Genomic DNA, 15,789 nt, shown 5'->3' on the forward strand with positions numbered 1-15,789 from the left:
ACGTAGCTAGATTCACTTATCTTGGCGTCTTCACTGTGCTGTGTTGACGGGAGACACTCTCCTGCCGATTTCTCTTACACTTCTCGGGAAGGTAGAGTACACAAATTGATGGGAGAGCATTCTCCCATCAATCTAGCATGCCTTCACCAGACCTGCTAAATCAACACCGCTGCATTGATCACAGCAGTGCGGAATTAGCCAGAAGTGTAAATGTGGTCTAAATAACAAAGTAGAAGCCTGGCAGTCACTGGAGGCGCTGCTAAATATCCTAGTAGAGTCATTGCACCATGGTTTTATTCTGGTCTTTCTTTTGTGGGGGAGGAAAGTGGGCTCATGGACCACCAGCTGCAATTTTTGTAGAGCAGAAAAGTGAATGTGTTTTCACAATACAAACTTGACAGCCCAAATAACTTTAGTAGTTCAATTCAATACTCTCACTTAAGTTTTGTGAGCAATTTTAAGTGATTATTTTTTCACTGGTTTAAGTTAAGCTTGTCACAGACTTGGAAGCCTCGGGGATATTAAATTTAAAAAAAATATAAATGAATTAGTGCTTCTGAAAGTTGCTACTCAATCCTGGAGCATTGAATCTGTTTATCTGCAAAGCAAGCCCACCACTGTAATTCAACAATAACCTGGACAGACCGCCTCTGCAGGTGTGTGTGGAAGGATCGTTTTATCTCAATTTTATATCTCACTAGTTTTCTTCAAAATTAGGGTCCTGATTTGGAAAGAACTTGGGATGCTTTACTTAATTAGAGCTAATATAAATAACAGTGACAAACATTGCTAAACATCTGTGTTTAAATATTCGCTCTTCATCTGCTAATGCGCACATGGCATATATTACCTGGCACTCCATCTAGACCTGCAGAACCCACATCACCAGGTATTCCTGATATGTTTGAAACTCCAGGAAAGCCTGGAATTCCATCAGACCCTAGGTCACCAACTGGGCCTCGTTCCCCTGCAAGGAAAATAATGACATAATTAATACCGCAGGAAAAAAAAACACAAAAATTACAAGATGAACCAGACTTGGTACTCTGTGATTTTCAGAGGTGTCGAGTAGTCCCATTAACTTCAGATGAAAGTATGGGTGCTCAGTGTGACACTGGATAAAAAAGGAGAGTGGTGACAACAATAGTGCAGACTACATTACGTACTTGTGATAAATCTTGTACAAAGCATGCCTTGTAAGATATCACTGAAAAAGTTATAATCTGCTAAGTATTATCATCCTGTTGAAATGTGTGTATCAATCACCACTGCATGTAAAGTTATGACATTTTACTGTACGTTTGTTACTAAATGTGTTCTGGGCTAACACCAATAAGACAGATTTACATCAAGACTAGCCAGCCATGGTGTTGATGGGCCATTAAGGAGAATCAGCTCTTCCAATGGGATCCTCCTGAGGACAGTGGAGGTCCAGTGATTCAGCAGGGCATGTAGAACATGTGATGCATAGCTCGATGTTTGCGCCAGTATTTTTCCATGCCCATGGACTGGGGTATGAATTGGAGATGGTGACATTACCTCCTTGCCTCATTCCTGCTCCACATCTCTGGGCTGTGATTTCTAACAAAGGGAGCTTTGACCAATGGAGTGAGGGCCCCAATATTTGGGATGGACCAGAGAGACTTGTTGCAAGCTAGCAGATTTAACATCACTGCTGTTATCCTGATCTACAGACTCTGAAATCAACTGTAATGTATATGATTCATTTTAATCTTTTAATAACTCTTCTCTTTTTTATATTAATAAACCTTTAGTTTACTAAAGGATTGACTACCAGCATGGTTTTGGGGTAAGATCTGAAGTATACTCTGACCTGGGGTGAGTGGCTGGCTCTCTGGAGCTGGAAGAACCAAAATGATGTGATTTCTGGTTTTAATCATCATTGATCACAGAAGTCTGTTTTTTCTGGGTGCTGCATGAGGGGCTAGCGGGCCTGATGGGCAGAGGCAGCTCTAGGTATTTTGCCACTCCAAGCATGGCAGGCAGGCTGCCTTTGGCGGCTTGCCTGCGGGAAGTCCTCAGTCCCGCGAATTCGGCGGCAGCCTGCGGGAGGTCCGCCGAAGCCGTGGGAGCAGCGGACCCTCCGCAGGCATGCTGTCGAAGGCAGCCTGCCTGCCGCCCTTGTGGCGACTGGCAGAGCGCCCCTCCGCGGCTAGCCGCCCCAAGCACGCGCTTGGTGTGCTGGTGCCTGGAGCCGCCCCTGTTGATGGGAACTGTCTGTGGCTTCATAATAACTAATATCGTATTTTGGAAGTACACATCTATTTCTGGCTTGGTGAAGTCTTATGATAGAGTACATCACCAGTCTGGGGCATAAGCCCTGTATTCTGGCAGTCTGACCTGATATTGGCATTCTCAGCTGTGTCCCGTACCAGGCAGTGTGACACTCATTTATCATTATCATTATTTATCACTCTGAAAATGAGGCTCTAAGATAGATATAATATTTGTTTTTAGCAGTTCCAAAGCAGGTATGGATAGTTAGTTATTTCTTACCATATTGGATGCTAATATTCTTGTATGTGTCAGGTACTCTATTGTATAAATATTGTTCCAAGCTAGCAAGTACTTGAAACACACTGGCTCTGCAGCAGAAGAGCAAACACCACTGTACCAAATGTCCTACAAAATCAGTGGCTATTGATTCTTTTAATTTTTCAGGGTCAATTAAAAATAGAGAGATGTAGAATCCAGAGGACGTTCTCCACAGATCCTAGGTTTTTAAACAGTGGTAGTGTGGGCCATAACTCCTTGAAACTATCCATTTAAGTGGGATAAAATAATACTATTGCAAATAGTCTCAGAAAGCCATGAAAATATTTTAAATCTATTTTTTCTTTAGTAAACAACCGACACTAACAAACATGAACGAAATTAGCAAAATAACACCATTTCTAGTAGGAAAGGTGAGAAGGCACAATGTATCTTAGTGATTACAAGAAAGCAGAGTATAACTGAGGGTTTCCCCAAGGAAGCAGAGCTAGAGCCATCAAAGGGTGTAGGGAAAAGAACTAAGGGCCTGATTAATTCAGTGGGAATTTCAGGCCCTAAACTTTGCAAAGTCTTCAGACCATACAACTAACTAGTTTATAAGGCTATTGTCATAGATGAATTTATGGACAGAGTGGGCTTTCACAAAAGGGCAGTTATGAGAGTGGAAGTTAAAATGGGGTGAGTCTTCTACCCTTAAGGGGGCTTGGCAGGGGGCCACTTTGATGTCAGAGAAGTGGAAAAAATTTAAAAAAAAAAGAAGCAACTCATCTGCTGAGCTACTAGATGTACCAGCTGTTTTTCTCTCCTTTTAATAAAATAATTCCATATGATACTGATTTCATTAACAACTTCAGAAGACTACATAATACTTACCTTTAAACAGAATAATCAATGTTTACAAATATTAAAGTGTTTATTCCTTTGGTGTAAATGCTACGAATGGGAAAATCAGTATTTTATATGCCTTCTAGCTTCTGAGTGTTTAAGGGGCACTCAGGTCACATTTTCAAGCTTTTCTCTGCAACCAGGAAAGCTAGAAACATTTTATGTGCCTATATTGCTTTAATTCAACAGGGCTGTGATAAGAACAAACAGGAAGGCAATACTATGGCTCTCCAGATAAGAACATCTTGGCATACACTTGAAAAGTCAACGGGACAAGCTATTAGCTTTAAGGATCCTACAGCCTGACTCCGATGATGCAATCTTTGTTTTGCCAGAGTGGGAGCTTAAAAATCAAATGGACACCCTACCAACGAGGAGGGGTCAATTGTGAAGAGTTGTCCAGGGTGGGTGTCAGAAAAGGAGATTGGGCCTCCTAAGCTTTAGGGCAGCAATTCTCAACCTGTGGCCCAATTAGCAAAGAGCTGCAGCCCAGCTGTGTGCTAAAGGCCCCCAGTGAGCATGGGGTCCAGGCTTCCCAGCACGGCAAGGCTGCCGGCCGGCCCCAGAGAGGCTCTGGGGTCCAAGGGCTGCTCCACAGGGTCAGGGTCTGGGCTGCCACCCGGCTGCCCTACCACACAGCCAGGTCCAGGGTCGGGGCTGGCGCCTGGCCCCACACAGCAGAGTCTGTGGTCTCTGCTGCCTGCCCTCTGCTCAGGGCTCCACTCTGTGGAGGGGTCTCTGGGCAGGAGGCACTGGGCATAGGAGGCTGCGGGGAAGGTTCGGGGGGAGGGGGCACTGTGGTTCTCAACCTGCGGCCATGTGGCCCACAATGACAAATAGGTTGAGAAGCACTGCTTTAGGGAAAGGCAAGCATGCATGTAGAGTGGTTTATTGTTTTGAGACCTGTTTTCTCCGAACTGCTGATGTTATAAATTAATACTACTTTGCTTTAAGCAGGCCGTCAGGTCACTGGATACTTCTCTCATAGCTCCTGGAGGGAAACAAACGGCAGGTACTGAACCCAAGTCAGGCTTGTGGAAGCAATCATGGTTAGCAACTGGGCTCGTAGCACAGGGCCCAGTCTGAGAGTGGAGAATTGCATGATTCCACCACAGAAGAGATAAGCAGTTTGAGGCTCAAGACTGAGGAGTGCACTCAAAGAGACCAAGAGTGGTCAGAGATGCAGGTAGCCCAGTAACTGTGACACTGAGGCTTTAAGAAAAACATCAAATATCACAAGACTCGCAGTAAAATCACAAGAGTTGGCAATACTGGAACCCTCTAGATCAGGGATCTCAAACTCAAATCACCAAAAGGGCCAAATGAGGACAAGTAGATTGGCCTGAGGGTAGCATCACTGAAACCTTTTCATACAACGATACAAAAGTATAGTCAAAAATGAAGAGTAATGTAGTATGCTATTAAAAGTCAGTGTTTTAACTCTTTAAAAACTGTAATGCAAAAGGGGGGTTTTAATAAACACCTGTAACTATTCCGTATGTGGTCAGTAACACTGATGATGACCTACACTAAGTCTATCAACATAGTTGTAATAGCAGGAACTTTTTAAAGTAACTATTCATACAAAATACATTGCCACTTTTAACAAAAATTCTTCCCAATTACTCACAGCAAAGAATCATACATGCTGAACTTCATACATCAGCTTGCTCATCTAGTCCATGAGGCCTCACCCCTTCCCCAAATCCCCCACCCTGGCCCTGCCTCTTCTCCACCTCTTCCACGCTCCTCCCTCGTGGAAAGTCCTAAGTGCCTCCAAACAGCTGCTTGGTAGCAGGAAGTGCTGGGAGGTAGGTGGAGGAGCAGGGACACAGTGTGCTGGGGTGGCAGGGAGAAGAGGGAGTGGGGAGGAGGGGAGCTTGACTGCTGGCGGAATCGGCGCCTATGGCGGGCCATGTGTTTGAGTCCCCAGCACTAGATAGTGTAGCAATAGCCCTATGAACCTCATACTTCTGTATAATCTTGAAGCACCTGTGGGAGGCTTGGAAATGACAAATAATGAAAAACTCTAATTTTCAATACAGTTAATACTTGGCATAGATTGACAACTGCTACTCGCACTAGCTGTTACAGCAGCAGGGCCATAGCTGAGTGAACTGGCTGTAGATTTCTTATCAACAGCTGTAACTTAAATTGCATTGTGTGATAATGTATGCTAGTACACTTGCCACGCTCCAGTATATAATAATAAAAAACACAACACCCTAAACACTGACCTGGATTGCCCCTCTCTCCTTTCTGACCTGGCGCTCCTCTGGGGCCTTCAATAGTGTTCGGTTCGCCTGCTTCCCCTTTGTCACCATAAATACCTGGGAAACCTTCAGTCCCATATGCATCTGGACCTGTTTTGGAATTAATAAAAGTAAACTGCCAAATAGCTCAGGATTTCATATTGCTGCTATATTACATACTGAAAACTGTATTAAAATAATATTAAGGCTCTTAAACCTGCCAAAAGGAAAGGGATTATGATTTCAAGATTTGTCCTAATCACTCAATTTTGATTAGGTTGCATCATTTAAGATATATTACGTTTGGCCAAATCCTTGAATATCCGCACAAAGTCCATCAGAGCGTACTGTTCACATGCTAAATTTCAGATGACTGTATTAAGGAATTGTCTTACAAACCCATCCCAAATGGAATTTATAATGGAATAGCCAACATAACCTGGTGCCTTTATAAAAGGACAGAATAAGGGCTGGTCTACACTAGGGGAGGGGATCGATCTAAGATACACAACTTCAGCTACGTGAATAACGTAGCTGAAGTTGAAGTATCTTAGATTGAATTACCTACCGTCCCCACGGCGTGGGATTGACGTCCGCGGCCCCCTCTGTCGACACCACTACCGCCGCTTGCTCCGGTGGAGTTCCGGAGTTGACAGGAGCGCGTTCGGGGATCGATATATCGCATCTAGATGAGACGCGATATATCGATCCCCGAGAAATCGATTGCTACCTGCCGATACGGCGGGTAGTGAAGACATAGCCTGAGATTGTCACACATACCTGGGGAGCCTGGCAAGCCCTTAGTTCCTGGCAAACCATCCAATCCACTGATTCCTCGGAAGCCGGGTAAACCTGTTAAACATTTTACTCATGATTACCTTATTCATAGGTTCAATGAGTTGGTAAGATTCTTTGGTTGGTAGAAAACATGCATTTGGCTGAAAATGTAGCTTCCTGTTCCTAAGGTAGCCACAAAATAATTGTATTATGATTTGAATTTACACACAATTGTATATGCTTATTACAAACCTAATTGTGTATTTTCCTTGGTTGGCAAATGTATCTATTTTTCTATTATCCAGTAAAACCATAGAAGCAGCTCCAATCTAACTGGTAAAAGTTACACCAAGAACCAACAGAAACAAAAGAAAACAAACCTGCCATTAATTATCTTCTTAATATCCTAGCTTTGATAGGATTCATCTTTATACCTTTTTGTAACCCCTAAAGCAGGATAACAGGAAGGTGGCCACACATCCTTCAAGTTCTGTAATAAGGATCTCTTGAGGAAAAAAAAATCGCTGTGTGGGATTTTAAAAAAACAATCTGAAAAATGCCTAATGCTTGCTGCTGTTCAAAATGGGGCATTTTCTTCCCCATTCCTGGAGATGAAAACTTACATGATTTAATTTATTAAGGGACATGGGGGAAATCCTTGATCTGGTAATTAAGAAAGTTCACTGTTTTATATAAAAATATTATTTATATCTTGACAACAAAGCTCTCAGTGTAGCATGCCATAAGTCAGTTACTTTTTAAGCCATATTCAGTATCAGTGAACTCTCCCGCATCTGCAAAAAGAATGAGGAGTACTTGTGGCACCTTAGAGACTAACAAATTTATTTGGGAATAAGCTTTCGTGGGCTAAAACATCTACTGCATCTGATGATTATGTAAGATAATTTGCTCACTATCTAATGCGCTGCATGAAATGATATTACTCTCTGCTACATGGGAAAAAGAGTTGCTCACATTGCTGAAAATTAATTTGTTTTGCAACCATCATGAGAAATTAAAATAGTTCCTGTAAATTAGGTTCTTGACATATCAAATACTCCCCCTAGAGTCAATGTGAAAATGCAAGTGTCCTTATAATGCAAGAAAAATCAAATCATATAAGTCTATATTTATGCATCTGAGCTTTATAGGAAACCAGCATTTATTGGGAAGAGAGATAGAGCTCTGAAGTGCCAATGATCCTCTTTCTTCCTTGCCCCAAATGCACAATACTGAAATACTTAGAGTAAAATGGCTTAATTAAAATAGTTTTATAACCTGCTTGTCCTGCTAAACCAGGCCATCCACGACTTCCTTTTTCACCTTGAAATCCAGGAATACCTGGGTCTCCCTGTGATCCTGGTGGTCCAACCAGCCCTGGGAAGCCTATAGGAAAAACAGATAATTAATTCTGGGTGTCCATGAAATTGATCCTATTGTATACCATAAAACATGGACTACACTACCTTCAGTCTTTCTGGTAGCCAGTATGGGCAGCCTTATGGATAAATAAACAACAAAGTCCCCTACACCAAAATTATGAAATAAAGAGCTAGTTTGAAATATGCTATGGGGGAAGAAACACACACATCTCTCTCCCCACCTTCCCCCCCAAAAGGACAGTATGAGACAGCAAAAAAAATGCATTGTTTTACTATAATTGCAAACTTCATGCCTCCAGCTAGCTGAGAAATGCAGACATAGACAGTGGGGGGTGTTTCTATTGCTATTAGAAAAACAAATTTGAATATTTTAGCCTAATTTCTGTGCCACTTTGGGCAAGACACTTCCCTTCTTTGTGCCTCTGTTTCCCCTTTCACTGAGTCTGCCTGGTCTGTTCAGACTGTAAGTGCTCTTTGAGCCAGGGACTGTCTCTCATTACATATTTCTACAGTACCCAGCACAATGGGGCCCCGATCTTGGTTGGGGATTCTAGGCAATATAATAATAATAATAATTAATCATAAAAAATATATGGAGCAACATTTTTTTCATGGTCACCTAATGGTAACAGATTTCTCAAGCTGCTGATTTGGATCCAGAGCAGAATCTGACCACTATCTCCCTTGTACAGTCAGCCAAAAGAACTGGTTCGAAATACCGTGGCTGAAGGTCCTTTGGGGCATTTTGTATCTCATTTAAATTAGAGGGAAGTGCAAGTATTAGAATGCTCCCTTCCTTGGGTATCATCTAGATACTCTCATCCCTTCTTGTACAGTGAACACCATTGCACTGTGACTGTATTACTGTAAACAGGCACATCAACATCTTAATTAGATTAATTAATGAGAGCAAATCTAAAAAATCTGAATATGAATTTTTGGGGATAAACTTTTCTTTTGAAAATGTTCACATTTTTAAAAAACAGTTTTTGACCAGCTTTGACCAGGTCAACATTTTTCAAAAATTTGAAATTTCAATGAAAAGCATTGTATAAAACTTTGATTTTTTTTCTGCACTTTCCAAACCAACTCTACTCCTAATCTTAGGATTGCTGCATAGCTAAGACAGAATGTAAGCTAAGACAGAATGTAAGAAATATTTCACCTTTTTGCCCTTTTAAACCGGGAAAACCTTGGGTGCCTTTTAGGCCTTCAATGCCAATAAAACCAGGATCACCTCCTTCACCTTTATGTCCTCTGGTTCCTTTCACACCTGCAACATCAGAAATGTTAACAATCAATTCCCTAAACAATCATTATATACATGCCAGGAATATTTGAATAATTATCAGCAATAATTGAATGTGAAGGTGCCTAGTGAATGAGGCAGGTTCGCCATCCCAGACCAATGGGGGTGGCAGGAAGCCACAGCCAGTACATCTCTCGCCCGTGCCATTTCCCGCCGCCCCCACTGGCCTGGGACGGTGCATCGCGGCCAGTGGGAACTGCAGTCTGCCGAACCTGCTGACGCAGCAGGTAAACAAACTGGCCTGGCCCACCAGGGTGCTTACCCTGGTGAGCCGTGTGCCAAAGGTTGCTGATCCCCGATATAACATTACCAAGGCATGGGGCCGAGCACGGGGTGGGGAGATCCTGGCTGAAAGAGATTCAGTCAGTTACAATGGTGGACCATGTGGTGAGAGACCCCTTTGCTTTGTATTCATGTCGCTTGTTAAGTTAGGTGTTAGTTGCATTCTGCCTTTTATTTCCTTGTAAGCAAGCTGACTTATATGCCTTATTACTTGTAGTCACTTTAAATCTATCATTCTGTAAGTAATAAATGTACTTCATTGTTTTATCTAAACAAGTTTGGATTGAAGTGTTTGAGAAAGTCCTTTGAGATAACAAGATTTGTGCATATCATTTTCTAACAATGAATGACGGACTTTGTATGAGCTTGTATTGTCCAGGAGGGTGCTGGGCAGTAAAAGATGCACATTTCTGGAGGAAAGTCTGGAACTGAGAGTTTGCTGGTGTTAACATGCAGTGTACTTTATGGGTGGCTGGCTATTGCACTCACATAGTATATTGCTGGGCGCACAGGCGGCAGCTTCAATTATCTGGGGGGTGCTCAACGTCCTCTCAGCCCCAGGTCCTGCCCCCCACTTCCCTCAAGCACCTACCCTGCCCGTTTCTTCCCAGCCCCACTCCTCCCCGCCTCTTTCTGCCACCTCCAAGTGTGCCCCATCCACGCTTCTCCCCCTCCCTCCCAGCACCTCCTCCACACCTCGGAATGGCTTATCATGGTGGGCGGGAAGCACTGGAAGGGAGGGGGAGGAGTTGATTGGCAGGGCTGCCAATGGGTGAAAGGCACTGGGGGGGATGGGGACAGCTTGGCTGCCGATGGGTGCTAACCACCCACTAATTTTCCCTGGAGCACCCATGGAGTCTGCACCCGTGGCTGGGAGTGATTTACATGCTGGATGCTGTGTGTGAGCAGACCAGGAGTGGTTGTTCTCACAGTGAAGCAGTGTAAAAGACACCCCAAGTTGGAGAATTGAGGGGACATAGCTGTTCATCAGTCCAGATTGTACCCTGGGTAATGTCAGTGTGAAAAATCCACACCCCCTAAGAAACATAGCCATGCTGACCTAATCCCTGGTGTAGACAGCGTTAAGTGAACAGAAGAATTCTGTTGATTAATAAGCTACTGCCCCTCAAGGAGGTGGATTTCCTACCCCAATGGGAGAAACCTGCGCTGTGAAGCTGCACTGCTACAGATGCTCTGCTATAGTGTTATAAGTGTAGACAACCCCTCAGTGAGCTTGTCTAGCCTGGGAAAATAATTCATGTTGTAAAATGTGTTAGATGACCCATGTCAATTAACATGCTTTTAAACACTGCTTAGTTTCTAGTGAAGACAATGACAGTGCTGTTTAAAAATCCTGGTCAGCCCTGGTTTTAAAACACCACTATTTTTCTCAGCCTAGACTAGTCCAAAAAAGAGGTAGGCTTAGCACTCTCCACCATGCACAATTATGGCCAAATAATGATCCTACTAATGTCAGTGGCAGAAATGCCATTACAAAGCAGAATGTAATTTTTTAATTTAGTTGTATGCTGTTTGACTATACATATTGTCTAACACTTTAGTGCAGCATATTCACATTCTCAGTGAAGAGGTGATGCTGCATACTTTCATCTCGATGTGGAAAATGTAACACAACTGTATATCTCCAAGCACTGTGATAAGGGGACTATGAGACAGATTCTGTAGTCCCTGGAGGCACACAACACCCCTTTTCCAAGCAAAATATCTATTGACTTTAGTGAGAGTTCTACGTGCATTAGGACTAAAAGCCAAATCCTGACTTTCCCTTACATGGAGCTATCAGGCTATTTAACCACTTACTCCTCACTACTCCAGTTTCATCCAGGCATTTACTGCAGTGGGACATGTTGAATAACTCAGTGTGCTGGGGAGTTCAAACAAATGAGTTCCCCATCCCTATAAGCAACCCTCCACGGATTGTAACATGTAGACATGTGAAAACAATATATAAAGAACAATTCTGATGGTCAATGAAATGAATACCCAATGATCCAGTTTCACCAGCTTCTCCTTTCAGACCTGTGCTTCCTGGTAAGTTTATAGTATCTCCTCGATCACCTGTTTCAAGCAGAAATAAACAAAGAATGAGACTGGACTTCAATTCTGAATACAAATTCAATTTATTAGTGTTTTGAAGAACTTGTAGCCTTCAGAGAAAAGTGCAAAACTCACTAATATAGCTTAGCTGTGCTACAATGGAAATGATGATAAAACAAACAACAGCAAAAAAGGAGAAGGAGATGTGCAAAAAAAAAGTCATGGCCTCTCTGAAGGAGGAAACTAAACAAGACTATCTGGACTTGATCCAATGCACAACAGGCACTGAATCAGACCCTATATGAAGGACTTCATACAATGTATATAAAGGTTTATATATGAGATTAGTACAAATGGCTCAATGGATGAGATAGAAGCAGACTCACCAGTTTGTCCAGCAGGGCCAAGTCTACCATAATCACCTCTGATTCCTTCAATACCCTTTTCACCCTATCATATGGTTAAAAATGGACAGTATTTAATTAGAATGAACGTTTATTCAGTCATTAAAACAGCATTGCTATTGAGACACTATAAAATGCCAAAATACTTACACTTTTGAATTTCTTTAGCACTTTATAATTGATTCCTTTGGTTGATGTAGCCAGACTACATCAATAATAATGAAAGGCTGAATTTGCAAGCACTATTTCCTTTAAAATTGGGAACATGAATTGTGTGATCTAGTTCAACTTCTCTGGGCAAAATCTTGCAGTCCTCACTCAGACAAACTCCCACTGAAGTCTAATGGGGAGTTTACTTAAGAAGGGACCATAGTATTTTGCCCTATACAATTAAGCGTAGTGAATGGTTTTTCTTGTTAGGCCCTTTGTAAGTGGAGTTCTCCCAAGTGTGACTTATTTTATTGACAAAGTATGCACAGAAATTGCTGGTAAATGAGAGTTACGGCTAGTCTACACTAGAATTGCTACAGTGGCGCAGCTGTAGGGATGCAGCTGTGCCACCGTAGCGGTGCTAGTGCAGACGCTCTATGCTGATGGGAGAGACCTCTCCCAATGGCATAATTCTTCCACGTTCCCGAGCGGCGGTAGCTTTGTCAACGGGAGATCATCTCCCACCAACACAGCACTGTCTATACTAGCACTTAATATCAAAGTAAGTGCTAATGTGTATAAGCCCTTAGTGTTGATCAACCTACTTCTGTGAAAGAGACTGATTTGATTCTCTGACCTGCTCATGAAATTGGACAGCAAAATGGAGGGGGGGGGGTGTTTGGTGGTGGCACAATCAGCCCCATCAGGAAGGGCAAGCTTGAAGTAAGACCAATTTTTCCTAGCAGATTTGAGAAGCCCCAAGAAGGATTTGGGTCCCACATCAGTGAAAAGCTCATGGCTGGACTGTGGGTCATGTGGAGAAGAGGAGAAGGAGAAAATCATATTGGCATTCTCAGGACTCTATCCAGAGTACAATGGATGGCAGAGTGCATTTTACAGAGAGGACATTTCATACATTCCATTTTTATTAATTTCTGATATCTTTGTATTTCAATGTTCCAACACAATTTTAATGGTGTATAAAACCTAGATCAGCCAAGCTTAATGATGGCATTTTAGTTGAAAAAAAATCCCAATGGACATTAACTTACCCTGATTCCAGTGGTTCCAGGGAAACCTCGTATGCCAGGAGGTCCAATTGCACCAGGATACCCCAGAATACCTGTCACTCCTTTAATACCAGCATCTCCTTTCTCACCTTCAGTATGACTATTAGATCCAGGCAAACCTGGAACTCCTGGTTTGCCAGGTAAGCCCGGCATTCCTTTACTACCTGTAAGAACACCAGTACAAAATGTAACATCAAGGGAGGTTCACATGACAGGTAGTTCCATCCATGTTAAAACTTTCAGGTCAGCAGTATGTCTTTAGACAAAGAGATAGAGAGCCAGGACTATACAAAGAGGCAGAACATTTTAAGGCCGTAGATACATTAGATGTTTCTTACCAGATTAACCTATAAAAAGGAAAATGTCAAAATCCCTTTGAGGACACAAGATAAAATAATGACGACTGTGGAAAAGACAGCACAGAACAGAATTAAAGATTCTGGTCTTGCTCTAACTCCATTTAAGTCAGTGGGTCTGACTCTTGGCTCTCTCAGGGCTTGTCTGTCTGACAAGTTAATGTGTAGCAAGCCAGGGGATAAATCCATAGCACGCTAGCTTACTGCTCACTACCAGTCTGGACAGACAAGCTCTTACACTGATAGTGCCATTGTAGCAATAGAGTTACAGCGAGAATCAAGCCCTCTGTTTTCATTGCCAGCTCAGCTGTGTTGTGCAGTAATACAACAGGAGGTGTTACATATTAAGGATGTGGAGAGGATAACTGAAAAGCTTAGTAACTGGTAAGTAATCATGAATATTAAATGATTGTTTTGTTGTTCTTACCTTTAAAGCCTAAATTTCCTTTTAGGCCAGGGTCTCCTATATCTCCTTTCTCACCTTTAACCTCAAACAGCATGCTTGGCATGATCTTTGGTGGTTTTCCTGCTGGACCCTGTTCCCCACGGTCACCTAAAAATAATAAAGCCTAGTCAGCTGTACTGTATTGAAAATTACAGAGAAATAAATTGAGACAAGCAGCAAAGAGTCCTGTGGCACCTTATAGACTAACAGATGCGATAGTCAGAGCCAGCATGGAAACTTCAGCAGCTAAGAAAACTCTTTATAATATTAAAAAAAAAATACCCTAGACTAATGCAGCATGAAGGCAGCATACTCAAACACTAGAAGATATGAAAAATAAAACTTGAAGTTGAATGTACAAGCTTAACTCTGCCCCCTTGTGCATATTCATTCCATTGCAGTCTGATTACGTGAGCATATACTACAGGGGTTGGCAACATCTGGCATGCGGCTCGCCAGGGTAAGCACACTGGTGGGCCAGGCCAGTTTGTTTACCTGCCACATCGGCAGGTTTGGCTGATTGCGGCTCCCACTGGCCACGGTTCGCCGTCCCAGGCCAATGGGGCAGTGGGAAGCCGCGGCCAGCACATCCCTCGCCCGCGCCACTTTCTGCAGCCCCCATTGGCCTGGGACAGCGAACTGCGGCCAGTGGGAGCCACGATCATCTGAACCTGTGGATGCGGCAGGTAAACAAACTGGTCCGGCCCGCCAGCATGCTTACCCTGGCAAGCCGCATGCCAGAAGTTGCCGACCCCTGATATACTATTTCTCAGACAACGCGGAAGAAACCTGGTGCCCAAAGTCAGTCTAAGTAAGAGTGGCCTGTTTTTCATAGTTGCTGAGCACTCACAAACCACATTGAAGTTAATGGGAGCTAGCGCTGCTGACCACCTTTGAATATCAGGCCATTTTTACTTAGGTGCTTAACTTTAGGCAACAAGGTTTGAAAAATTTGGCGTTAGATAATATGTGATCATGCGTCTGACGAAGTGGGTATTCACCCATGAAAGCTCATGCTCCAATACGTCTGTTAGTCTATAAGATGCCACAGGACCCTTTGTCACTTTTTACAGATCCAGCCTAACATGGCTACCCCTCTGATACATTTACTATTGGTTACTCAGAGAGAAGCACTTTATGTTAGTTGTACTCTTTGATCTAGAATGCGTTATCCTGAGAGCAAGTTTTTCCTTTGGCCATTTGCTAAACTATCACAAGATATGTACTGCTAAGTTTTATAATCTTAGGTCCAGCTCATGACATTCCATAACCTTTGGTCCAGCACATAATACTCATGGTATTTTATACTCACTGCCAACTTCTAGTAAGCCTCACTCTGAGCCCTTAACACTTAATGCTTAAGACCTATGGCCAATGCTATTTTAATAAATATATTTTGGTTCTTCTGTTTGCTGTTACAGCTGCAATTGCTTCCATTATTATTTCTATAAGTATGTTTAGCAGATAGATTCTATATTATCCAAGATCAGGGATCAACAGGCAACATTAAGAAAAATTAGAATGTTACCAATTTAACACAGCTATATCTTAAAAATAGCTTGAAACTCCCTCTTCTCACCTGTGATATTGCAGGCCATCAATTCATAATGGGTTTATTTAAGAAACAATAGCACATGACATGAGTGGTATTTATACCAATCATGCACTGGGACGCATTGCTTCTCAGGAAGTACTACTATTTGGTATAACAACATAATAAGCCACTGCCTGTCAGAATCAGATAAACAAGAAGCCCAGAGATTTTCTTTATATATCTTTCAGAGTGAATTAATACAGTTCAGTCTGAAGCTTTGAAAAAACAGTGTTTATATTTTATAGTAACCATGAGGACAACTAGTTCCATTTCTAGTACTATAGTTATCTATGTTAACTGCCATTCATTCA

The 15,789-nt window shown here is 42.5% G+C and overlaps 1 protein-coding gene across 1 annotated transcript in view; it reads right to left on the minus strand.

The window, feature by feature from the left end:
• COL4A2 (collagen type IV alpha 2 chain) overlaps positions 1-15,789 on the minus strand; it is a 230,081-nt gene that overhangs the window by 18,644 nt on the left and 195,648 nt on the right. The window contains exons 33-41 of the mRNA XM_050946942.1: positions 13,867-13,992; positions 13,066-13,247; positions 11,846-11,909; positions 11,406-11,480; positions 8,976-9,083; positions 7,707-7,814; positions 6,432-6,503; positions 5,637-5,762; positions 851-967 (exon numbers count right to left, since the gene is read on the minus strand). Of these exons, the coding sequence (XP_050802899.1) occupies positions 851-967; positions 5,637-5,762; positions 6,432-6,503; positions 7,707-7,814; positions 8,976-9,083; positions 11,406-11,480; positions 11,846-11,909; positions 13,066-13,247; positions 13,867-13,992 (978 nt within the window). The remainder of the gene's footprint in view (positions 1-850; positions 968-5,636; positions 5,763-6,431; positions 6,504-7,706; positions 7,815-8,975; positions 9,084-11,405; positions 11,481-11,845; positions 11,910-13,065; positions 13,248-13,866; positions 13,993-15,789) is intronic.

This window comes from Gopherus flavomarginatus, chromosome 1, assembly GCF_025201925.1.
Source record: "Gopherus flavomarginatus isolate rGopFla2 chromosome 1, rGopFla2.mat.asm, whole genome shotgun sequence".
Taxonomy (NCBI): Eukaryota; Metazoa; Chordata; order Testudines; family Testudinidae; genus Gopherus; species Gopherus flavomarginatus.